The 27,253-nt window shown below is 42.0% G+C and overlaps 1 protein-coding gene across 2 annotated transcripts in view; it reads right to left on the reverse strand.

Moving 5' to 3' along the window:
* Positions 1-27,253, reverse strand: part of creb3l1 (cAMP responsive element binding protein 3-like 1) — a 36,045-nt gene that overhangs the window by 6,408 nt on the left and 2,384 nt on the right. The window contains exons 2-8 of one of the 2 annotated variants that reach the window (XM_005750511.1): positions 15,700-15,832; positions 12,699-12,785; positions 3,531-3,685; positions 3,353-3,434; positions 2,596-2,792; positions 1,824-1,970; positions 1,544-1,602 (exon numbers count right to left, since the gene is read on the reverse strand). In XM_005750511.1, the coding sequence (XP_005750568.1) occupies positions 1,544-1,602; positions 1,824-1,970; positions 2,596-2,792; positions 3,353-3,434; positions 3,531-3,685; positions 12,699-12,785; positions 15,700-15,832 (860 nt within the window). The remainder of the gene's footprint in view (positions 1-1,543; positions 1,603-1,823; positions 1,971-2,595; positions 2,793-3,352; positions 3,435-3,530; positions 3,686-12,698; positions 12,786-15,699; positions 15,833-27,253) is intronic. The other variant, XM_005750512.1, reaches the window with a different exon arrangement.

Here is a 27,253-nt window from a genome sequence, read left to right on the forward strand (position 1 = left end):
TCTATCTATCTATCTATCTATCTATCTATCTATCTATCTATCTATCTATCTATCTATCTATCTATCTATCTATCTATCTATCTATCTATCTCTGACCTCACAAGGACCTGCATTTGCCTCCCATTCACTGGCAGAGCTCTTGCGTCTGTTACTGCGCTCAGCTCCAAAGCAGTTAGGGAAACCTCTAAATGCGAAAAAAAAAAAAGAAATCTGGCTCTTGACTAAACTGCAACTACCAAGCTCACTTCAGTGTTTTCTCTTTGGGCCCCTGAATTTTCTGGGGTTTTTTTCTTTGCCAGTCATGCATGCAATGACCAAAGACAAGATTTTGCGTAAAGAGACATGTGGTGAGAGTCATCTTGGGAATAAAACCCTACAAAGCTCTTTAACACTCTCAAATACATTGTAAGGTGAAAGACGTGGAAGATTCTGGTTAGATGTTGCTCTAACTAACCGTTCAAAGGGAGCCTATTGTGCTTGTGCTAATTTTCTGTAATTTACACGATTCTAACATTTCAAATAATAAAACTTTTGGTTTCACATGGCTTTTTCTTTTCTCGGCTCTCTGCGATGTCATAGAGAGGGGATCACATACAGCTCTAGCCATGGCCACAGAAGCCTGGTGCATCTGGCGTTAAAACCTTCTGTTTACAAGGGGAAGCCAATGATTAGAAAGAGAAGGGGAAAGAGAAGTAAAAGGTCTTGTTTTACTCAAAGAGTGAATGGAGGTGCTGCACCAAGGGCTGGCTTAACATTAGTAAGGATTATTCTTCCCCCAAAGGGAGGTAGAAGGTAATCGTATCCATTTGTTTGTCTGCCTGTCTGTTTGTTAGGAGTCTAGCGTGCACAGTTTTCACGTTATCATTTTCAAATTTTGTGTGATGGTGGATACCAAAAACAGCTTGAGCTGATTTAATTGTGGTAAAAATCGGGTCAAGGTCACACCATGTGAATCTCATTAAAAACTTTGTATTAGCCACAGCTTCTTATGGATCGTTTTCAAACTTCACAACAATAAACGAGGCCTTGGGGAATATGAGTACCTACTGTAGGTTAGCTAAGTGTTTGACCTTCATTGTTAGGGCTCAAGGTCAAATAAGAATACATTATATTAAAGAGGATGGAGAGAGCAGTTCAATACGACGCCCTGTGATTTCACAGTGACGCCTTCTTAACAGGCTGACGTCATTTTGTAATAAAAAACTTCGTAAAAATAAAAGTTTTAGTAAAGCCCTTGCCCTTCGAAGGAAGCTGCACTCTCTGAGTGCTCTTGTTTTGAACTGTGAATCATGCTAAGCCAGTCTAGGAGAGTCATGCACAGCTGCTGGGCTGGCATGACAACAGCAGTCAGCAGTTGAGTCGAGTCAGCAGTTTAAGGTGTGAAAGTCTTCTAAACAATGACAACAATACTCTTAATATAATTTTAAGGAAACTACAATTCTTATTATTTTTTAAAGGCTTTGGAAAGCACAGACGACAGTTACGAATGTAAACCAAAAGAAATGTGCATGGAGCGGAAAGATAAAAATGTTTCCAGCCTTACTTTTTCTCCAGACATTCCACATACTCTTTCTTCTTCCTCCGACTCTCCTGAGCTGAGATCTGGAGAAACGGGCACAAAACCAATCATTGCTCCACCACAAAACCACATTTCTAATTGGAGCAAAATTTTTGGTAAACGTGTTACTATTTCTGTTTGAAATAGTAACACAAGGCAGTCCAAGATTCTGGGAATAGCTCATGTTTTTGTTTTTTTGGTTAATTAAATGTTCAGTTCAGCCGTGCACACTAACAGAAGACAAAAAGGTGCAGTGCCTGCTTACCTTATTTTTGATCTTTCGTCTGACTCTCTTCAGTGCCTTCTCTTCACTCTTCGTGAGAGGAAGTTTGTTAGGTACCGGGTAACCCTCCGCAACCAAGGTCCTCTTCTCTTCTTCTGTCAGCATGAGGGGTCCCGAACCCTGCAGTTTCTGCACAGTGAAACAAGCACTTCATCAGCACATAATGCTAATAAGCTCTCATAATTCAGTCTCTTATTTATGTCGGTCTGCTTTTAATTTGCATGTTGACAGCGAGCACACCAAAATCTCACATCTCTCTTACATTGCATTACACCCTGGTACGAGAACAACACTGTCGGAGTTTGTGCGTTGGTTTAGCTGTTCACGTGTTTCATTAATAAAAATGAAAAAAAGAAAAAAGAAAAATGTTGCTGACACTGAACAATTGTGAGTAAACAAGATTGGGTCACGATGGCCTCAGTGCAAATGTGATTCATTTATTCTAAGAAAAGCTGCTGAATCAGACAAACAACGTCCAGACGGACGGATTTTCTGACTTTCTGTTCTTTCAGCAAATTATGGGATGTATTTAACCCCAAATTAAGTTGATTTACAGATCAAAAATCCCAACTCTACAGTGTCTGCTTTCACAACAGAAGGGCAGCCTATGAAACTCACAGCGCTATATAAGGACACAGTCATTTGAACATTTCTTATAGCAAACACCAAACCACTGACACATTAAATCCCCCACATGCGCTGCAGAGGGAAAAAAACAACAGAGGGCACAGAGGGTAGGGGCTCTTTAACTCACATGCGGCGCGGTGAGGAGGGGCGAAGAGGAGATGGCCGAAGAAGATGAGGATGAGGACGAGGCGCGACCTCCTGGCCTCTGTTGTGGTTGAGGGGAAGACGGCGGCAGAGGGAGGTGTGGGGAGGAGGGGGGCAGTGAGCCATCACTGTCGCCGTGGTTACTGCTGGGAGGGGTGGGCGGCAGCTGGAGAGCATCATCTAAAAAGGAGCGCAGCACGTGAAACGAATCAGTGCTTCTACTTTAAACAAATGACCACTGAAGATATTCATAGCTAATGTAAGTCCATTCTCCCAGACCCCAAATATTATACTGCTGTGATTATTGTGGCATATGCAGAGACAGCTCGGCGAGTATTTTTGCCCTGATTATGGTCTGCAAGGTAGTAGTGCCTCTAACGCTGGGGTGGGGTGGTTAAGCCCTCATCATATTTAAAGTGAAGGCTTTTGTTCCAACAGATGTTTGAGGTAATTTATTTTGTAATACTTTAGGTGAAAATGTGCACTAACTAACTCATTCAGCTGCTCACTTCCTTCACAAGGGGTCACCACAATGGGTGGATCCACATATTTGATTTGGCACAGATTTTTTAGACCAGATGACCTTCCTGACTCAGCCCTCCCAGGGATTTGTGTCTCCTTCTGGTTTCAAACCAGGGATGTTAGGTAAATGTCTTAACCACTACACTAGGAAGCCACTTCTAACATTAAAATAATCTGAGTCAGACAAACCACTATGGCACTGTGAGTGTGTCTGTTACCGCTGGGCAGGCTGAGGTACTGTCCAATCTCTCTGGGTTCATCTTTTATAGCAATGAGCTTCATATCCTCTTGACTGCACTCCTGTAGAAACAACAAACATACCTGACATCAAAAACACCACTCATTTTATTTTTTTAAATGTTTCATCACTGAGGCAAAGGACAGATGGATGCTAACCGTGTGTTTCCATGGTGAGCCTCTGTGTGGAGGGGCGGGGCTTAATATGAGAGGCGGGGCTTCCAAAGGCTGAGGATCTAACCTTTGGCCAACATCAGGCTCCTCCTGCTTCACCAAGATAGCTGACAGGTCCTGGCTGAAGCTCCACTCAAACTCTACAGAAAAGACACCACAGACACAGGCAGGGTCACAAGGGGCTGGAGTCTATCCCATTTATCACATGGTGAGAGGTAGAATACACCCGGGACAGACTGCCAATCTGTCGCAGGCGAACACATAGTGACAGGCAACCATTAACACCTACGGCCAATACTGAATCACCAACTAACCTAAACCCAAGGCATCTCTTTGGACTGTGGGAGGAAGCCAGAGTACCTGGAGAGAATATTTCACACAGAAAGGCCGTCTTCCTGTGAAAGAACGATGCTAACCACCACACGATCATGCTCCCCTAAAGTCATCCTCAGCTTTCTTATACTGAAGTATTTAATCTGAACCAAATGGTTTGATGTGTGAGAACAACAAAAACACAAAGAAAAAGCTAAAGCAGAGCAAAAAACTGCAGAAATACCTGCAGATGTTTTCCATGTGTCACAAGGAGAAGGGGGGGAACGGGCAATCACATTGTTTTGATGTCATATCAGTGCAACATGGGAACACCGTCCCATCTACACAAACCCTGGCAAACCCTAACCCTAACCCCCATGACTCCAATACAACCATATACATACAACCACGATTGTACCCCGACTATATGGCCCTGACTTTTGCATTCACAATTAAAGGCCACAGTGTTATTGTGTATTGGACCAGACAATCCCAACTTAAGGTTCAATCGCTAACTCCTTCTTTCAACTATCAAATGAAATACCAGTGGCAATAATGAAAAACCACCAGCAACAACAAAAAGTCTCAAGAATTCAAGAAAAGTGTTCCTATTCTTTAGAAAAGAAGGTTCCAGTTAACTGAGAAACTTGAGCAAAGTTGACCTTATTTCTCTTCAGGGAGGCTTTGCTGTAGGTCTTCCAACGGGAAGTAATTGACAGCTTCCAAATCACACTTTGAAGGAGCTCAAAATATCTGAGCTCTTCCTGACAAGGCTGGACAATGTCGTTCTGGCAACTGCGGTGCATAATTTCCCTCCAGCTGGTGTATATACCCTGAAATAAAAGATGGGCTGAACCAGCAACTCGCCCTCATTATGCTTCCTGGGAAGAGAAACAGTCGCCGCCTTTAAACACTGAAAATATGCATAATCGAGTGACCCGGCAATGAGGCGAGAGTGCAATTTCAAAGGAGGGTTCACCTAAACACGATGTGGGTATATTTCTAGAGGAGCACAGGTAAATCGTTGTTTAGTCTGCTTTGAAATCCAGAAAGTATTTTTAGGAAGTTTTAGTGTGTCTGCAGAGATGCCAGTGCATCCAACCTCCTGAAACGATCTGAGGCAAGACAAAGCTGACAAGGCCTGACTAACATCGTGCTGCTTGTTAGTGACTGATGACAGCTAATGAGGAACTTCTTTCTTTCCACTCTGACAAGCCTCATATCTTTGCTGGACTGTTTCTTTTGTCTAAAACTTCTTAAACAGTGGCATGAAAGCAGCATTCAAACCTCTGAGACTGTTTTAACTAAACATTGAAGATTTTGAGTGATCTTAAGAAAAGGGGATTGACAAGACTGTCTTCAGACGACAAGAAAAAATTCACTGGAAGCTTTGTTAGATACTGCCATGACTCATGAGGGTGCTGAGTCAGAAGGATCCTGCGAAGAGAAGAACGACGAGTGGAAAGGATAAATAGATAAACAGCTGTAACCTCATCGACCTGTTCCTCACGTTTGCACCCCCGGGACCAGATTTCACATTCTTACCGGTACCTGAAGCAAGACGATCTAAAATAGACGTTGACTTTTATTTTTTTAAAGCCTTTTCTAAGCACAAGTTCTGCTAACTCCCACACAGCACAGTAGCCCTCTGGAGATATTTTGTCCCTGAAAGAGGGTCGGAGGAAAATCCACAAGAAAGTGTTGTGTCTCCTGAAGCCTGTCTCACAAAACAAAATGACCAAGTTAGCTGGATAACTGCACAGAACAAAACCTCAAACAGCTGTTTTGTTTGGTTACAGATTTGGTTGGTTCCAGATTTTCCAAGCTGCTCTATCCAACTAACAAGATTCCTGTTTGCGAGTCAGAATCCAGATGCTGCAATCAACAGCGTCATCTAATCCATAGATACATTACTCGGTGGTCTATTTCTTGCAACTCAACTCTGACCTTTCCAAATAGGTGGCTTTAAAGTAGCGTTCCACCAATTTTGCACATGGAGTTCAGTTTACTCTGCATTAGAGGCAATTGTGCCAGATTCATCTCAGAAGTGTGTGTGTGTGTGTGTGTGTGTGTGTGTGTGTGTGTGTGTGTGTGTGTGTGTGTGTGTGTGGGGTGGGGCAAACGTTTAAATGGAAAACATTGAGGTGGTACTTAAATATAACGGAAAACCAAACAAAGCCCGAGTCAAGCCAAGTTGAGGCACTGGTTAAAAGAAACTGTCCTTGAAAGTGGTGTGCAATAATTTATAAGTCATGTGACACTGTGGTTGATGAAAGAGAAATCCAATCGTCAATTGAATGTTTAGATTGAAAAAAAAAATGGAGCCACTCAATCAATCCACTGTCTTCTGTTTCTCTCATTCACAATTGTATGGCAAGTTGGCAGCTAACACAGGGTGAGAGGCGAGGTACACGCCCGACAGATGGCCGATCTGATGCTAACACAGAGAGACAAACAACCATTCGCACTCACATTAACACCTATGGGCAATTTAGAATCACCAGTTAACCTAACCCCACTTAGTGCATGTCTTTGAACTGTGGGAGGAAGCCGAGTACCTGGAGAGAACCCACACAGTCACTGGAAGAATGCCAACTACACATGCCAAATGCCACACCTCAGCTTATGAAGGAAAGAAAGAAAGAAAGAAAAGTTTTGTCACCTTTTATTTCACCTAATGTCTCAGAATGGATGCATTGGTGACAGCAACCTCCTGGCCTCCCTAGTTCTCAGGAGGCTGATCAGTGCTTAGGAAGTATTTCTTAGCCTTAGAAGACAGGTCCTAGTTGTGGCTTCTTCCTTTATCTTCACCTCTGCACCTGCCCGCACCATCTTGTGCCTCTTTAACTTTGTCTCCAAACTGCTCAAACCTGAACTGTCCCTCTAATGTACCTATTTCTGAATCTACTCCTAAGAGTGAGTGAAGGTCTAAAAGTTAAAGTCTAAAAGGCTCCGCGAGCTTTCAAATGGAAATTTTCAATACAACTGTCCTGTTTATTTGAACAGCGCTTATAACCCTGGGACATACGAGTATGTCTAACCAGAATTAAAGGGTCAGCTGCACATGCTTTGAATTAAGGCCCTTTAAAGGTGAGCTGCTCCACGGGGCATAATTAGGCAAAAGTCACGCATTAAAAGTTTTCTTCCTACAACGTTAAAAGCGAAACCACGACACAACTTTTAAAGAGTTAACTGCGGGCAGACGGGGAGGAGTGAGGATGTTTCATTATGTCAGCACTGACACACGAACGCCACGGCAGTGACTTTGATGTTTGTCGCATCAAACACGCATCCTAAAGGCTCCCCTGGTGCATTGAAAGAGGGCTTTTGCTTTTTCGTGCGTGCGTCTGTGTGTGTGAACGTCACGTTAATCACATCCTGGTTTCCTAGCAACATTGTGCTGGTAAAAAACGGACTGAAGTTTACAAGCCGTGAGTGTGTGCGTGATTGGTGAGAGCAAAGAGGGGGGACGGAGGTGTATTCCCAATCAGACAGCTGCTTGCGTGCTTTTGTGTCTGTATCCTGTCCATCACTACAGCAGAGAGAGAATAAATCACATGGCTGCTGACTTTGGGCGTGTGGGTAACGCCCAAAGTCAGCAGCCATGTGAGGAATAAACACCTCAGGGCAGTGAAAAACAATGATAAGAAGCATTATGAACTACAATATATCTAAATCTACTTGCTGCTGATTATTTGAACCCAATAGTTCAATCACAGTGGGCACAAACATGGATAGCCATTTGCTTCTGAAATCACAAGGGTCTCTCAACCCTATAAAAATCTGCCTTTTAGCCTATACTTGACTGAATGTTCAAAGCGATGCAGGCAATAGAGGGACGAATTATTGCCATCAATGGACTGTGCATTATCTGAGTTTGTACATCAGTAGGTAGTACATGAGCGTAGAAAATTGGGCTTAATAAGTCCAACCGCAGCACTTCCCCCTTGAGCTGGAAGAGCTTAAGTCCAAGGCTGCAGCTAACAATCGCTGCGCTTTTATTCCTAATTTATTCAATTATTCTACACAAAAAAGGTCCTTAGGTCTGCGAATTGATGAAAAACATCCCTGTTATTACTTCCTGAAGGTTGAGGTGACATCTCAAAATATCTTGTTTTGTCCCATCAACAGGCCCCCAACTCCTCAAAAGTCAGAAAAAAACCGTTAAAAGCAGGAAATCCTAACATTTTTTGGTTTTTATCTGACTGCAGTGAAGCAAAAAGCAAATGCCTAATCAGTTAATCGCATTTTTCCACGCCACGGCATCACTGTAATAGACGTCTCTTTAGCAAGCGTAACTGCCATAGAAGTGATGATAATGATAATGTAGCTGGATAAAAACCTCCACTGGCAGTGCGAGGACCCCACCCCAAACAGCTCATTAGTCCCACTTCAGTATTTTTTTCCATGCTGCCCCGACTCCTGCATGATCTCACACTCATTACGGGTCAGCTACCTGTGAAAAATATCATTCGCCGCTAATGTTGCTGATTAGCAACGTGAGCCTGAAATGTTTTAGGAAATCAACGAGCGCACAAAAGGCATCAGGAGGAAGACAGGAATCCAGTTTTGGGGGTGGATCCGACATTTACCTATGCCACACATCCTGCCTATCAGAAAGAGGCCTCTCCTTAATGAGGCCAGTCCTGCTGCTCGCCTGAGTCTCGTTAAGCCTCCTGCCCTCGTTAAGTCCTCTAACACTGTTTTTTTAATGAATACCAGAAGCTCTTAGCTGTTAGCCAATGCATAAGAAAATGGTCCTGAACACGGAGAGGCCACTGTGATATTTCCACTGACATCACAGTGACACACTTGTCTAAATGTAAATGTAAGGTTTAGGACAAGTAAAACCAATTGTTTCACCCTCCACATTTTGGAATTTCGTTGAATGTTGTTAATTAAAAAAAAGAAAGAAAGCTTTAAAGGTCTTCCTGTGTGGGTAAATTGCTGTAAGCTCAGGTAAGAAATCCGGCGTTAATGACCAAATGGCTCCTGGCAGTCACCACGGGGGGTTAATGGAGGCGAGGTGGTTGCTGTGTTTGATCTCAGCGGGGCAGCAGTAGCATTAAAACATTCAATGGATCAGCGCAAAAAGGAGCTGCAGTAAAACACGCAGCTTCTCTTTAACCGAATAAGAGGCACAACAACAACAACAAAGACCACACGCTGAGAGGAAGAAAGAAAGTTTAAAATGACCACAGACAATCTGTACGCTGTTGTGTTCTGCTGGAAGCAGTGTGAGTCCTGCAGTAAAAACAAAGCAAGGCAGCCAAGTGACCCTTGAAGACCTCCAGAAACCACCAAACCACATTTAATCACTACTGATTTTAAGCAGCAGAGCCTTCAACTTTAAGGCCCCTCTTCTATGGAACCAGCTCCCAGTTTAGATTCAGGAGACAGACACCGTCTCTACTTTTAAGATTAGGCTTAAAACTTTCCTTTTTGACAAAGCTTGTAGTTAGGGCTGGATCAGGTGACCCTGAATCCTCCCTTATTGATGTTCCAATAGCCCTAAGCTGCTGGAGACTTCCCATGATGCATTGAGTGGTTCTTCTTCACTCACCTCTTTTAACTCTCTCTGTGTTTATAAGTTAATCATTAGTTATTATTAATCTCTGCCTCTCTGTCCACCACAGCCATTCAGATAAACAATTAAATGACAGAAAAAATGATATTTTTTCACCGTGGGCTACATAAATTTAGAATTTTTACACTGTGTTCACAGTGCAATAAATAAATAAATAAAACAGGACATTTTTGTGAATTAACAGTCTGGGCAGTCAGCTGCCAAAACTTTGGCTGTAATTTTACACATTTATTTCTTACAGTTTAAGCCCAAACAGTCGTGCTGACAGATTTCTTTTGTTTACTACAGCAGCATTTCTTTATCACAAAAACTAAAAATGTGCTGGTGAAATCGCACTTCTGTTTCTTACATTGAGATAACTGGGAGATTAAATTGAAGTTAAACTTCTTTACACTGATAGAGAGGGCAGTTTCCCCAGTGTGCCTCACCTAAAATCAAAGTGGGCCGTGATGTAAAATGAGTTTGAGGTGACTGCTGTTGCAATTTGGTGCTATATAAATAAAATAGGATTGAACTGACATGATTTGTTGGGAACCGCCCAAATAGGAGGACATCATAATCTTTTATTGTTACAGTGATACGTTGCTGTTGTAGACTGAGGCTAAGTAAGCACTAACTGATTTCTTGATTTCCATATAAACCGTAATGACCTTCCATCTATTGTGCGCTGTGTTCACTGTATGTGATGGGTACTTTAAGACAAAAGTGGCCTGGATGCAGTTCATCAGGCTAATATCTGATCTCACTTTTATCAACCACTGTGCAATTCAAGCAATGCAACATGGGTGATACTTGCTGGGGCAATAGGGGCAACTTTTTCTGGGTGTTTATCAGGACGCTTCTCGTATAAACAGCCCAGCAGTGGGTGTCAAATAAGTCTGATCTTGTCTGTGAGTGCTACATGATCCTTGCATCCACTGTTTTACCCATCATTGTAATTCTAATTGGACAGGACCTTCTTGTCCAACAAAGCACACTAAGATCCACAAATCCCTTCATTCAGAACTGACGTGCTTTCTGAAAGGTCAAGAACGTCTAACACCTCTTGGTGCCTAATTAACCTGACTCATCGTGACAAACAAGCAGCTGCTCTACTGCCGTGCTCTCGTTTGAAGCTGGAAAGGCCTGCAAGGATGTGCGCATCTTTGGCAAGGCTGCAAGGATTAGAGTTTGATTCTGGGAACTGAGATACTAGGATTTATGACCAAGACTTGCCGTCTCAGAAACATTTTAGCATGCACGCTAAATGGCCTGGAATCTCACAAGACATGTGCTGTGACCACATGTGCATTTTTTTTATTATTATTATCAAAGTCCCCTTCTCCAAACTGCATAAGCAATACCACACAGCAATGGAACTGTGCGCAGAAGTCCAACCCTGAAAAGTCATTCATGCAGCGATACCGCAGAACTTCTCAGATGCAGCAGTCTTGTCAAAACACTGCTACATGCCAATATGACAGCTAATAGTCCAGGAGTGCCACAACTTATCTGGCATTGTGAAAAGTGTCAAATCTAGAAGTGAAAATTGAGCATTCAACAAGTGGCCTAATCTGACATGCAGCTCTTTATTCAACAGGCACAGCACTGTGCATAAAACAGAGCCTAATATAGTAGCCAATGCTAAAAAAAACTTCTTAAAAGCTTCTTAAACCGCTGAGACAACATGTACAACCAGCTGCATGCAAGACAGTTTTCTTTCACCGCCGCTGCACACAGTAAAACCCCTTTTGGTCATCCTCTCCAGTATAACCACGTTAAGGTTAAAAGGAAATGCTGGAAAACAGGGACTAAATCCGTTTTATGATTATTTATAACACATTGCTGGGTTTGCCATTTGCTTGCCAGAGACGCTTTGGAGAAGTTTTTAACATTCATGCAAAAGCAGAGAAGAAGACAAGATGTTGTCGTCCTAAAAGAAAAGCAAAGCAACATTAACATAGTCTTGCAGCGTCTTATTTTTGTGCCAGTGTACGAGCGGAAAAGGCATGTTAGGGCACAGTTGGTTAAGCGATATTGTACCATTTCCCTTTAAAACTTTCGAACGCTGCCTCTAGAGTGAAATATTAAGGCACCATGCAGCAGATGCAGGTTGTAAAATGCATGCATGCACATGTCCAATAACAAATGCATACAACGTGGGTTTGTCAATGTGTGTGTGTGTGCACCATATGTGAACTGATAGTGCTCCAACTGCACAGTGAAGAAATAAAGAAAAGAATATCCACAAAGTACCATGAAATCACAACTAAGCAATTTTTTTAATTGTGCAATATCAAATATTTAATGCTGTATTTCTTTTCCATTTTCCTGTTTGGGTTTGAATCACTGTGCAGATATTCATATTTTGTTTGAAGTTTGGACCGACCGGAGTGACTGTCACTGTAAACTGATTTATTCAGCCTGATATGACTTCATCCTTTGTCCCTCTCTCTTTCTCTCTCTCGGGAGCAAAGTATTATCTGTCCATCAAGGATTGTGCTTTTTTTTTCAAGAAATTGTGGCATTTTGGCAGTGCAGATAATTTGATATTTATACGAATGAAGTGGATTTTATTGGATTACAGGAGACAGAGAAGCAAAAGAAGATAAACAGGCATCAGAGAGACAGAGAAAAGGAGAGAGAACGAGAGAGATAACCTGACAGAAGAGAGAGAGAGAGAGTTTCCGCTGGCTCCGGCTAAAGCTGCAGATTTAAAACCATACGCTTGTCATAGTGTTGTGTGCGTCTGTGTGTGTGTGTGCGTGTGTGTGTCTGTGTGTGTTAGGTGGGCAGGGCTTAGCTGGAGGAAAGCTGCTCATACTGGGTTCATACAGCAGGATCCCCGGGACAAACGGAGAACAGACAGCACCCAGACAGACGGCGCGAGAGCGAGACAGGTAGAGAAGCAGACAGGGAGGGTAGGGATAATGAGGAAGATGAGTCAGGAATAGACAGAGGAAGGTGAAGAAAGCAGGACTCGGAATATGCAACATTTCTCCTCAACTTGCACACAAAGTGCAAGTGGATCGTTAAGCCATTGATTATATATGACAGGATTGAGCCAATCGAAGTGCACGACAGTTGACAGGCAGCAGAGAGGGTCAGGCTGCCTGCTATGTGTTATATCAGGCAAAAACCTGAGCCAACCAGATAACCAGGGGACAGCCAGCGTGATAAAGAGCCAGACTAAACATCAGCAGGAGAGCTTTGCTTGGCTCTGAGCGGTTTAAAAAGAAGCCAAGGCTAAGAAATAATGAAAAGATCAAACTTACCAGAGTCTTGGTCCATTTTGACTGACAGGGCTGGGCTCTGGGGGGCTGAGTCTTCACTCAAGGAGTAGCTGTGCTCTGCTTGAATATCTGTGAGATTAACAAGGCCGTCTCACAAGGATGGAAAATGTAGCAGTGCAAGCTCTGTGTGTGCATATTTGAGAGCTTTCTCATCTTCTGAGTCAATTGTTTTCAGTTCCAATTTTAAAAAAGATTTCAGTCACACTCTCTGTCATGTAAATACAGAGTTATAACATGACAGCACGATTACAGAAGGAAGCCACAAAGCCAGTTCAGCGCCCGACACCTCATGAATGAGCGGTGTCACTGCAGTGCTCTTCCGGTCTCTTGGCTGCATCAGTGATAGCTATTAAGACATATTTTGTCATTAAGGCCTTAATCGATGATGATCATGAGAGCACGGGTTCCTCATGAATGCTGCCCCTCAATATTCATGATTTTCTTTAATTAGACAGAAAAATCTGCTGGGAACTTCATGATGTCCAAGATTTAAGACTCTCACAATTACTCCCAGTGCTGTGCATAAGTCTCGAGCTACCTATCATTTCTTTATAGTTTGCTTCCAAGGAGCGATAGTTCTCCAAGGTCTTTCAACAATTTCCCTTTGGCTCCCTTTTGACCTATTATCAGTCCAGTCACGACTATTGTCACAGGAATGTTTTGTTTATTAAGCCATGTAACAACTCAAAGGATGAACCAGTGTTGATCCTACAAATAAAAAAAAATGTAGCAAAGAACCCATTTTAAATTGTATCTTTAGGCACTTTGTTGCTCGGAGACTATCACAAAAACACATCATTTGTTCCCATTTCTTCATAGTTAAATCTATGAAGAATGTCAACAATAACACAGGATTAAAAAAGTATTGTTGCACCAACAAGCTGATTCCCAAAGAGGTATTAGCTGAAAATTTGCCATATCTCAACATGAAGTTGAGTGTATCCTTAAAATCTTGAGGAAATAATTGAGAACAAAAGAAGAAGAAGCAGACCTAAAAAAAATCACTTTGGATGAACAGTATCTGCAACTCATGTCCGTAGGAAACAGGAAAAATCCAGCAAAGACCTGACACAGGACCTGAGAGATGATACTGAACTTTTAGGTGATCAGCTATTGTTCAGCGAAGGCTCATTACAAATTGTCTCAGTGGAAGGATAACAAGGAAGTCATTCTTAAGAAAGAGAAATGAGGAGAAAAAGCTGACATATGCCAAATTACACAAGAACTGGACTGAAAATCAGTGGCAACAGGTCTGATGGAGTGATGAATTCAAATGTGGTTAGAATCATTGTCAGGATATGTGGAAGAGGTTATGAGAGAGGTACAACAGTGAGTGTCTACAGTCATCTGTAAAACACGGTGGAGGCCCTATCATGGTTTGGGGCTGAATTTCAACCAGTGGTGCTGGAGTTCCTGCCGAAACTGATGCAATTATGACCACAGAAATGCACCATCAGATTGTGATTCACAATGCAATACCATCTGAAAAGCAACTAATCAGGAACAGCTTCATTGTTCAGTATGACAATGATGCAAAACACACTATCAATGCAGTAAAAGCATACAGTACCAGTCATGGATTGACCTCCCCAGAGCTCAGGCCTCAACATTACTGAAACTGTGTGGGAACATCTTGACAGAGGACAGAGGAAAAGGCAGCCAACGTTCAAAGAAGAGGTTTGAATGTCCTTCAACAAGCCTTGAGAACTATTCCTGAAGACTACCGGTACTTAAAGAAATTAAAGGAAAGCTGACTAAAAGAGTTCAGAATAAAGGTGGTCATGCCAAATAGTGACTACCAAACTCATTAGAATAAACTTTTCCAGAGTACTAAAAGTACTATTTTCTGGATAAATGTATACATTCATGATGCTATGTACATATCCACATGTAGTACATATACATATGTCCATACATAGTGAGAGTGCTGTTAAGACTTGAATGTAAAAGTGACTCAGGCGTTCTTGAGACATGATAATAACATAACATCCTGCTTTTTGTCCTTTCTTCTAATCATTCTAATGACTTTGTGACTATGGCAACGACTAACAGTGACACTCATTTGTCTCAAGTGATGAGCTGATGACAGCTTCCACAGGCTGTGAGCGCCTATATTGCAATAACTTTGAGCTGATAAACAAGATCCAGTAACAAGCGAGTTTAATCTGTTCCGTTCTGCAGGCAGGAGTTCTGGAAGTCAGACTTTGGCAACAAAAGCTGGCTCTCATATCATGAAATTTGAACTCTTGGGCACAGAAGGAGCCAGCGCTGATGTCAGAGAAGGCTTTTGATTCAATACAAATAATGAGACTGGGGACTTTTCTCCCCAAAGGTTGGCTAAAGCCGGGTATGCAATGATATGGTTGCCACAGTTGAGCTAGTTCTGACCTTTAGACAGGTTTGAATGGTGAACTTCTTCCAGTGGCTTTTCCCATAACCACAGATGTGACTGGTTCCAACTTTCTAACTTGTGCCCAGCAATTCTGGCCCTAGCGCCAGTCATTTGGTGAAAATGCATGAAACTGGTTCTAGAGTAGGCACCAGCATTGGTGCTTCATTGGTGAAAAAGAGGTAAATGTACAGTTCTGGGCTGCCCTCAATGAACAAAGACCAACAAAAAAAGAACTGCAGTGCTCTCTTGAGTCGCGGCTCCAGACATCTGTTATTACTGCGCCAAAGAAGAGTACAAAGAATGGAAACACACAGAAAATGAATTGCAGCAACTGGCCTTAGCTTACAGTTCAATAGCTATTGTCATCATACCAGCATACGTAAGTCCAACCTGGTGCTGTACCCATGTGTATTCGATCCAAGGATCAATCAGTGCTCCTGGAATTACTGGTGATTACGGAAAACAAGTGAGAACTAAACAACTAAAAGGGATGATACGGAGCAAAAAAAGCCCAGCCATAAGGAGCTGTGTGTGGGTGGGTGTGACAGGTGGATTTGGATTATCTCTCATAATAAAACAAGAGGAGCTCACCTGGGCTGCTGTCCATGTCAATGTGTAAAAATGAAGGTCTTTCTGCCAGTAGGGGTCGCTCTAATACATGGTCGTCGAAGAAACTGTTAAATAATTCACTGCTGAAGTCGTCCATCTGGTCACCCGAGAAAGGCTGGAAAACATATACAGAAACAGACACAGACAAAGGAGTATTTAGCTGACGTTACTTTATAAAACCACTCTGGTACAATGAACCTCATGCAATTCAACGTTCAATGAAAAGCACAAGGATAAAGACAAGGGAAGATGGGCTCAAGGTATGGCGCTCAAATGCTTTTCTTTCTCCAACCAACAGTGCAAATCTGAAAACATCCAGCTTTCAGTGATATAAAAAAGACAAAAGTGGCAACCTTAGATAAGCTGGGACAAGAAAATAGCTGGAAAATTACTTCATTTTCTGCAAATCGACTCATCAAATAATGGACCTATAGTTTCAGTTCTACGACAGACTTATCTCTCAGTGTCAGAAACAAGACAACATAGGCTGTGTTGATGACACGAAGAGTCAGTCAATGGGAAACAGCATTGACAGATTAATCCTCTAGTCTGGATGAATGAGTCACTGAGCAGAGAGAGACGGTGTTCTGGAAGCAAGGGACAGCACGGTGCTCTGATTTCACTGGTTTATGCACACATAAATACGCACACACACACACACGATATGAGTCACCCTGGTCTTCAGAAAACATGGGAAAAGCTGAACCAAAGCCTATGCGCACATACACATGGGTTGGTTGGAAACCCATCAACACACTGCTTGGAGGCTCTTCAGACACAGTGACAGAAATAACTTGATTTAATTAGCAAGAAACACAAAAGTTGATTTACATGTTTTATTCCTGGAAATTAGCTTAAGCGAGGCTCCCAGAACTGCCAGAAGTGTCACAACAGATAAAATCAGTCCAGGAGCAACAATAAAGACATGATTGGGATAATAAATACAAGGCTTACCTCAATATTTCAAATACTAACAATGGATCATATGCACGGAGGGAAAGGCCTTGTAAGAACTGTAAGAAACCAACTGAGGGCTACCAACGGAGCTGACATAAACACTAAGTTTTAGAGCACATTTTAAATTTGATAGGTAAACATTACTTTCTAAGCATTCCTGTTATGATTAGATTCCCGTGTCTGTCTATTATGGGGGAATTTTTTCCCCCCTGTGAATTAATACTATCAGATAGAGCTCACATGAGCAATTTACTTTTAACAGATTTAAACTCTTCAAAAGTATATCTGACTTTTATTAATTGGCTTTATTCAAATGTTGCTGAATGTATCCATCAAAAAACATTAAAAAAAAAAACCCTGCAGAGCTCGCTTAATAACCATGACTGCATTTGAAAGCGGGGGTGGAAGTTGTATTTAAACTTCGGGGTATGTACTGATGAACGGACATCCTCCTTCAGGATTTTCTGGTAAAGCGCAGAATTCGTGGTTGCATCAATTACAGCAAGTCATCCGGAAGCAGCAAAGCAGCTGCAGACGATCACACTACCACCACCATGTTTAACTGTTGTTATGGTGTTCCTTTTATGAAATGCAGTGTTAGTTTTATGCAGACGTTACGAGACTCAAACCTTTCAAAAAGTCCAACTTTTGAATCATCAGAATAGTCTCTCAGACGATCAGGATTTTTTTCAAGATGAATCATGAACTTTGACCTTAACTGATGCAAGTGAGACCTGCAGTTCCTTAGATCTTGTTCTGGGTTCTTTTGTGACCTCCTGGATGAGTCGTCGATGCACTCTTGAAGTCATTTTGTTAAGCAGTCATCTCCTGGGAAGGTTCACCACTGATCCAGGTATTCTCCATTTATGGATAATGGCTGTCACTGTGGTTCACTGGAGTCCCAAAGCCATAGAAATTACTTTATAACCCTTTTCAGAATGATAGATGTCAATAACTTTGTTTCTTATCTGTTTCTTTAGATCAAGCCTATTTCACTTTATCAGACATGTTGTATTTAAATGATTTCGTGACTCAAGAGGACTGGCAGCAATCAGGACGGAGTGTGACTGGTGACATTAAACTCAAGTTTCTAAGAAAAATGTGGTTAATAACTGTTAATTCATGATTTAACAATGAGGGAAATTACTTTTTTCACAGGGGGACAGTTAGGTTTGCAAGTAGGGAGGAAGGTTCGGGATTTGGAGGTTCAGCAGACATGCAGCAGATGTACAGGTGCAAATGAAAATTTTAAAGATCTCTGCTACACCGAGGTGCTCCGGGTGGCCTTGACAGTAAGCCAGGAAATAGTCCTGCACACAACGGCAACTGTAATTATATGTATTTCTGTCCTATATCAACACATGCATCTTTTAAACCCACCTACGCATGTGTGAGTCATGGTCCGCTGGAGTAAAAAAAAAAAGATAAAAGGAAGTCCATGAACCAGATCAATTTTTGTACCTGAACCTCAAGGCTCACTGAACCTCCAGGCAAAAAAGAAGTGTGTACATACGCAAGAACCCGAATGATATATAGCTCACGCTATGATATGAAAAGTTTAGTTGGTTCCAAATCAGCGTGCAAACAACAGCGCAGTTTGTCCAGGACAGTGGCTCCATCAAATAAAAAGCTTTCTGTTCCATATTCACATTCTCAATGTCGCTCTCTTTTAATCTTGTGTTTTGAATTCATCCATACTTTCACTTCCTTTACTACCTATCCACCTCTGGGTTTGCCCTATCCTAAGGCAAACGACTGGGTAAACCCTGGACAGGTTGCCAGAAAGGCAGACATGAACCCAGAACCTTCTAGCTACAGGGAGACAGTGCTAACCACTACATGACTGTGCTGCCTATTATAAACTCAGCAAACTCCTTCTGTTTATAGTCATGCGATTTCCAATAAAAACGCAGTCGCTGCTTAGTGCAGTTGAAGCCAAGACAGCATAAGCCAAGCCTCAGGTCAAAAACATCTATGAACAAGAAGTAAAGTCAAGGTTTCTGTAGCAGTGAACCTGCGGGGTCTTGGCCACCCGTCGTCCTCCCTGTGGCTTTTGTGCAGTTTTCCCGACGTGCAAAGTCTTTCACTGCAGACCTCCTGCGGTAAAGGACTGTGTTTAGCAGGGATGGTCCAAAACACCCTCTAGTGTGAACCTAACTCAGTGGTGAAATACAATGCAGAAGGTGCAGTCATCTCATCATTTTCCCTTTTGAATAGAACTCATGTATACAGTAATCCAAAATGACCAGATATTAGCTCATATCTTAGTATCAGTCTAGCATACACTCAGTGATCCTCTTTCACATGTGCATACTCGCCCATTCATACACACATACAGGAATAGCATATGCATCGTGACAAGAGAAGCCCTGTTGCACTAAATGCCATCAAAATATCCGTTTAAGTAACCTCGACACTGCCCCTTTAATACTGCTCCATTAGGGAATATAGGTCACATTTAAAACCACCCTATTCAAAAACAAATCGAGAAAAGTTTCCTAATTGCGGTCATAATGGGAGTGATGTAGAGAGAGGGACAGAGAAAAAGTAGAGAAAGGTCCATAATTGAAGCATTATGCATCTAAAATTAGTTCTAGTAGCTGCATTAGCTCAACAGTGCAGCCAATATGTGGTTTTCTCTTTATTCTGCTATACTGTGTTGGGTTTTACTTCATATTTGTCTACATTTGGCTTCAGTTTTGCATTCAGCTGGAAGAGCGACTCTATTTTTGGGGGGTTGGTTTGTTTTCCACTTGCTTAGCTCCAACACACCTGGAGCCTTCGATGCAGCTCTCACCCAATACAAGCACAATCCTGTGTGAGGTTAATCTTTTGCTTATCCATCACCTGGCATTGGGTTGATGTATGCGCGGCCACGCTGATTTTTTTTCCCCCCTGCATCCTGCACATTCAAGTATTCTGGCTGATAAGCCTTTTTCCTCTTGTGGCTGGACATGTGCAGACTCCTTTCACTAGAAAAACAATGGGAAATCTGCAGTTTCAAGACTCGGCTAAGTTTCATCCTTCCACGTAAACCTTAAAGGTAAAAAAAACCTGGAGGGTGAATTTCACGTGCAATGGAATAGGCTGCAAAAGGGGTGTGGCGATGACGACTTAAGAAATCTTTCATTTTAATGTTAATAAATGTTTTTCCAGTTTGTGTAGAGTGTAGATGTATACACCACAATACTGAGCCAAATGTAATAACTGAAATAATCAGATGCTGCCAAAGGTCCCTGCATCTCAACACAGCAGCAGCAGCAACAACCTCCTTTACAATCAATCATCCCTCACACCACCAGGTGAAGAGCTGCTGACACAAATAAGACTCTATGGAGAAAGCCAAGCTGTTGTTGTGGCAGCTACAGAGTTAACTTGTGGGCCACAAGTAAATTTATGCACGCAGATAAAGCAATGTTTTTGTGCCCCACCAATCCGTTTTCAGACTAAAGGTCAATATTCAGTTGACAATTTCTCTGAGCTAAATGCACCGATGCTAATCTGCATCACACCTGCACTACCTGACATTCAAATGGCAAACGCACCGGCAACATTTCCCATTCCTAGAACTGCCTTCTTTGCAATTAATTTATTATCGCAATGAACTGTTTTATCATCTGTACCGAGAACACCCTGTGTAGCGCAGCCACACTAGAAGAATACTTTTATTATTGGGGAGCTTAATAAACACAGAGTGTCTTCGGGTTCGATACTCGATCCTCAAAAATCTGCATCCGTGAATGGAGGAGCCAAAGTCTGAACCTGTTATTACCTGAAACGCTTCCCCTCTCTGCTGGGAAAAGATCCACTTTAGAGAAGAAAACAGTGTTAAAAAGCAGTTGACAAGTTTTATAGCTCATTTCAGGGCTGATGTGTCATTAGAGGGGACAAAGCTGAGAGATAAACCACACAAAGAGAGCTGGGAAAGACAGAGGTATGGGGTAATTATAAATGTAGAGAGCAGCTCTGCTATGCCTGTAATTAACCGTGTGGAGTCTTAACACATCTCTCTCTGCTCTCTTTCATTCAGCTACCTCGCTGGTTCAGGTGAAGATGGCAGAAAAAAAATGGACCAAACTGCCTAGCCACTAGTCAGCGGTAGTAGAGTTCACAGGCAAGAAGAACCACCTCCTATATCTTTACGAGGACTGAAAGCACAGACTTAAACTGGATCACTGAGGCCAAAAACTGTATGTCATTATGGAGGGAATACAGCAGTGGAAAGTATCGTAAAAATCTTCAGAACAACATGTAAAAGGCCAAAGGAAAATACACTGAAAGAAAAATATCTTTATGAAGTCATATAGCCTTGTAAACTGTCACTGACAATCATGTGGATTTGATCACAGGCTTCATATAAAAGTTGGATGTAGCCGCTGTGACGTCCCCCAGCGGTTTGTGGACTACTGTGTTGAGGCCTCCCATCAAGCATACTGGCTGTCACCATGAAATTTAGATGAAATGGTGGAGCGCTACGTTTCTGCTAACTTTAGTAAACTTGTTTAGCAAGGTGCAAGAGACACAGAGACTGATACCTGCTATTAATGTTGACAAAGGAGATTTACTTACTTTATAAAAGGAATGTTTTGAAAGCTTAAGCCCTTTAATTTACTAGATAATTGCATTCAAATTCACCAGCACCACAGTCTGTAGTCCTGTTCATTGATTCAAATTAGCGAAGCTACAGCTCACAACTGCAGCCACCTGTCAATCAAGTGGGCCACGCTACTCATTAAGTTAAATGCACAAGTCATATAGAGGTGGTGAGCTCACACTGGAGTGGTTCAAGTGATAATAATAACAACTGTACGGCATTAAAACATTCACAGCAGGTGGGATATCCGGTCTTTAAGTGATGACCTGATGAAAGGATAGTTGCTGATTTCTGTCAGAATCTGCAGATTATGCAGTACAAATAAAATGTTAACGTTTCTCCAACGTTGTCTTCCCAGCAGTTTCACCGGATGGCCAGGAAGCGTTCACGATGTCTTATCGGGCGCTTCTCCGGCGCTGATAATTCAGCCGTCGACACGAAATATCATCATGTGGTGGCCTCGCTGGATCCGCTGTCCACCTGCTGTGTGATGACCCTCCTCCAGGATCCCCCCACCCAAAGGAAATACACCGCTCTCAAGGCACTGCTGCTGTTGTGCTACTCCCTCTCAAATGCAGAGCGGCCCGAGAATCCCTCTCTCGTGCCTGGATGATGGTACCGCACTCAAGCTTATGGAGAGCACACCGTCCTTGCTAGGAACGGATGACGGCAGATTCCTCTTCACACGTCTTCCTCCGACAGTTGCCGGTGCGAGCTGGCCTCGCCAACTCCCCGCTGCTGGCTGTGAAGGATTACCACTCACTTGCAGAAGAAGTGGATCGCATTCTCCTGGCTACTAGGAGGTTCGGCATCCAGGCAATAGTTCCTGACTCACCGATGGCATCTCCCGCGCCCCCACCGATTCTCAACAACTCATCGATGGTGGCTGGGATCGCGACACGGCGGCACCAGCGTGCCTTTGCAGTTTTAAGGCCGAGGGAAACTAGTCCGCCAGCGCTCTGTAGCGGCCGTGACCGCTGGGGATAAGGAAAGGCTACTCTTCATAGAGAACTCACGCTCAGGGAGTTGACTCCGGCTCCCAGAAGAGCCTCGGGAACTCTCGTGTCGTCTTTGCATACCTTCACAATGGTATATTATTTCATCTTAAAGAAAATTGGAGATTTCCCACATACCACCAGAGAGAGCCGGACCACACTTTTATGAAGACTGAGATAGCGTAAGGAACTTGGTCAATTGAGAGAAAGTCGATGCTTCTCCACATTGAAGGGAGCCAGTTGAGGTGGTCTGGGTATTTCACATGGACATTTCCTGGACGAGGTGGTTGGGGCATGTCTTACTGGGAGGAGGTCCCGGGGCAAACCTACAACACGCTGGGGGGATTATATCTCTTAGCTTTCCTGGGAACAACTTAGTGTCTCCCAGATAAGGTGGAAAAGGTGGCTGGGGAGAGGGAAGGCTGGGAGTCTCTACCTAGACTGCAACCCCCACGACCCAGACCCAGATGAGTGGCAGAATGGAATGGATAGATAGATGGATGTTATATTGAAATTCACTTCCATTCAGTTGTCCTGAAGGGGGAATTCAGCAAGAGAGAGAAAAATCTTATTTTTTACTGTAAGCATGTTTATTTCTGCTCTAAATTTGGACATTTTAAAAAGGAAGTCTATGGAAAGTCACATCCTGTACCAACCTCAAGTGGCCATCTGTGATGGCTCGACTTTCAAGTCTCGAGGTTTGAATAGAATAGAATAACTTTATTATCCACATCAATGGAAAATTGTCTTCGGGTCCTCAAGCCATAAACAAATCAATCAATTCATACATACACACATATAAAATTGGCACTTGGATTTGATGAATAATGTTTATAATGGCCTATGCAAGAAAGTATTTCTTGTGTATCATAAGTAAATTAATAGGTAAAACATAATGACTACTTGTAATCAAAGCTTCCAGACTTCATTAATCCATGCTTTAGCTAATCATGAAGTAATACAACTACTATTAAATGTATCAAACCTGCTGCATTCTGCAGGGATACAGGGAGTGCAGAATTATTAGGCAAATGAGTATTTTGTCCACATCATCCTCTTCATGCATGTTGTCTTACTCCAAGCTGTATAGGCTCGAAAGCCTACTACCAATTAAGCATATTAGGTGATGTGCATCTCTGTAATGAGAAGGGGTGTGGTCTAATGACATCAACACCCTATATCAGGTGTGCAGAATTATTAGGCAACGTCCTTTCCTTTGGCAAAATGGGTCAAAAGAAGGACTTGACAGGCTCAGAAAAGTCAAAAATAGTGAGATATCTTGCAGAGGGATGCAGCAGTCTCAAAATTGCAAAGCTTCTGAAGCGTGATCATCGAACAATCAAGCGTTTCATTCAAAATAGTCAACAGGGTCGCAAGAAGCGTGTGGAAAAACCAAGGCGCAAAATAACTGCCCATGAACTGGGAAAAGTCAAGCGTGCAGCTGCCAAGATGTCACTTGCCACCAGTTTGGCCATATTTCAGAGCTGCAACATCACTGGAGTGCCCAAAAGCACAAGGTGTGCAATACTCAGAGACATGGCCAAGGTAAGAAAGGCTGAAAGACGACCACCACTGAACAAGACACACAAGCTGAAACGTCAAGACTGGGCCAAGAAATATCTCAAGACTGATTTTTCTAAGGTTTTATGGACTGATGAAATGAGAGTGAGTCTTGATGGGCCAGATGGATGGGCCCGTGGCTGGATTGGTAAAGGGCAGAGAGCTCCAGTCCGACTCAGACGCCAGCAAGGTGGAGGTGGAGTACTGGTTTGGGCTGGTATTATAAAAGATGAGCTTGTGGGGCCTTTTCGGGTTGAGGATGGAGTCAAGCTCAACTCCCAGTCCTACTGCCAGTTTCTGGAAGACACCTTCTTCAAGCAGTGGTACAGGAAGAAGTCTGCATCCTTCAAGAAAAACATGATTTTCATGCAGGACAATGCTCCATCACACACGTCCAAGTACTCCACAGCGTGGCTGGCAAGAAAGGGTATAAAAGAAGAAAAACTAATGACATGGCCTCCTTGTTCACCTGATCTGAACCCCATTGAGAACCTGTGGTCCATCATCAAATGTGAGATTTACAAGGAGGGAAAACAGTACACCTCTCTGAACAGTGTCTGGGAGGCTGTGGTTGCTGCTGCACGCAATGTTGATGGTGAACAGATCAAAACACTGACAGAATCCATGGATGGCAGGCTTTTGAGTGTCCTTGCAAAGAAAGGTGGCTATATTGGTCGCTGATTTGTTTTTGTTTTGTTTTTGAATGTCAGAAATGTATATTTGTGAATGTGGAGATGTTATATTGGTTTCACTGGTAAAAATAAATAATTGAAATGAGTATATATTTGTTTTTTGTTAAGTTGCCTAATAATTATGCACAGTAATAGTCACCTGCACACACAGATATCCCCCTAAAATAGCTCAAACTGAAAACAAACTAAAAACTACTTCCACAAACATTCAGCTTTGATATTAATGAGTTTTTTGGATTCATTGAAAACATGGTTGTTGTTCAATAATAAAATTATTCCTCAAAAATACAACTTGCCTAATAATTCTGCACTCCCTGTATTACGCAGACCTCCTCTCTGATTATGCACTTCTGTGCCACTGCCTCAGCGACGGTTGTTAGCATTAGCTCAAACGCTCACATAATTGCTGGCAGTAACCTGGACAGTTTTAGGTCCAAAACCCTGCAGGACTAAGGTCCATTATAATGAATCCCACAGTGAAATAAATCTGGTTCTCATACCCGACCATGCGCATGACTTATGCCTTCAAAAAAATAAGAAAAAAATCCCGACAAAGTGAAGAAATAAATTTCTTCCTGATGCATTTGTTTAAAGTGTTTCCTATAAATGAGTTATATGAGCCGCACGTGTGTTTCATGTGTCTAGTCTATGTTTAGCTTTCTCTGATTTAAGCCTTGATTTTTTTTTCCCTACATAAAAGCAGGGATTATTTTGCATGCTTAAAAAAAAAGAAAAAAGAAATACCAAAAAATTCCTGGTTGCTCCAGTCTGTAGGAGATATTTCCTAGATTAAAGGAATTTCTTCCATCTTTATCACGAAACAGGTGAAATTATCCTTCACTGCACTGGTAGAGTTTTCAAACAGGTTTTAAAATTCAGTAAAATACTGAATGACTGCCCTAGACCTTTTTTTTGTGTGTAAAATGAAACTGCATTTTTGAGAGACCTGGAAACATCATGTCATTATCCTGTAACGCTGGCTGCCGCAGATAAGAAAATGGTAATGTTCTCTACTGTATTTGGCTTCATGTGGTGATGTGTGGCTGCAGTGGGTTGGCTGGATTTGGCCTCACTTGAACTACATTTGTGAGCAAGAGAAAAGGGAGCTGTGGTGTGTGTGTGTGTGTGTGTGTGTGTGTGTGTGTGTGTGTGTGTGTGTGTGTGTGTCTGTGAGACAGACATGAAATGAGCTATAGTTCTCAATAAAACAGCAGAAGAGTATTTTTCCTTCTCTTCTCACACAAACACACACACTTTGCTGCATGCCTGCACACATTCCTTCTGGCAGCTGAGCGGCCAATGGGCAGCCAGTACGCAAATAAGTTGGGCGTGTCCTTTTAAAGCTGGAGTACAGGGTCTGAATGGAGAGTAGAATAGAATAAAATAAAATAAATAATAAAAAAGAATTGAGTGTGGATGGAGAGGAAGGTGAAAAGACTAGAGCAGAAAGAAGCTTTGCAGCCTAAATATTTAACAGTGTTACTGCTTGAGCTCAATTTGTGTGATTTTCAACTTGAAAAAACAGCATATCATACTAATAATATATATATACATATATATATATATATATATATATACACACACACACACATGTAGTGTATATAGTGATTTCTATGTCAGTTTATCCATTACTCATTTTAGTTTTGTAATATTTTAAGTGATAAAGTTAAACAGCATCGTCAAAGTGAGCACTTGTTTCTTCTGTTGTCATGTGTGAGAGTAATCTGGATACATTTGAGTTTAGGGTTAGTGGATTAACCAGGATGTATACTAGAAATTTTTCATCTTGCCTTTTGAACAATTTATAAGCAAAAGATTTTAAAAATTAATCAATCATTTTTATTTTATTAAGCAGACATAGTAAAAAAATTAAAAAAAACTTCACTGGCTTTACTTCTCTTTATTCATACTTGAAGTTGTTAACAGGCTGCATTGTTGTTGCCATAGTTACAACTTCGTTACCCCTGCGTTATGTAGCTGTGGGTCATATGACTACGAAATAAAATAAAAGGCACATTAATCCATTCTGAGAAAATAATTAGCTGTGCCTCCAATCTCATTTCCTTTAGGATTAAGGAGAACATTTATGAGTTGCTGGCAGGTGGTAATTTGGTGCTCTCTACGCATGATCAAAGCATCTGTAAAGGTTTAACAGTAGCCGAAGGACACTCCCGTTTAACCGTGCCTCTTGTGTTTTTAAAGTGATTCGCGCTTAATGCTTACGTGTGTCTTAATTTTTCTTTCTTGTTATTATTCAGTAGTCATCAGACGAAGAGCTGAGGAGGGTTTCTTGTACAAACACCTTATGTTTGGAAATTTGAGGAATTTGCTTGCGTCACGATCGCATTATATGAGTTCAAAATGATAAATCAATAAAACTCCACGTCTGTGCTCATATTTGGTCGCACTCTGCTCTTTGTCAGGCCCGGCAAATTCATTTCACGGGCAGTAATTTGCAGTAAATTGTCCCATTAGCTGACAATTGATTTTTGTTTTGTCTTGCTGCCCACACCTATTTCTTGTACCCACTGGCTATGAAAAGCTATATACTGTAAAAAGGTAAATAAAAAGCAGAACAAAAAATGTTTAAACCCCTGCTGGACTGGATCACAGTGCACAGCCTATTAAAAACCAAAGAGCTGAGGTCTCCCTGCATCCAAGCAGTGAGCCTTCCAGCTTTTAACACATTATTAAAAACTTGTCCATTGTGGTAATAAATGCCACTTAAATATATGTAT

This window comes from Pundamilia nyererei, unplaced genomic scaffold (assembly GCF_000239375.1).
Source record: "Pundamilia nyererei isolate P.nyererei 1_Seehausen unplaced genomic scaffold, PunNye1.0 scaffold00276, whole genome shotgun sequence".
NCBI classification, from domain to species: Eukaryota; Metazoa; Chordata; class Actinopteri; order Cichliformes; family Cichlidae; genus Pundamilia; species Pundamilia nyererei.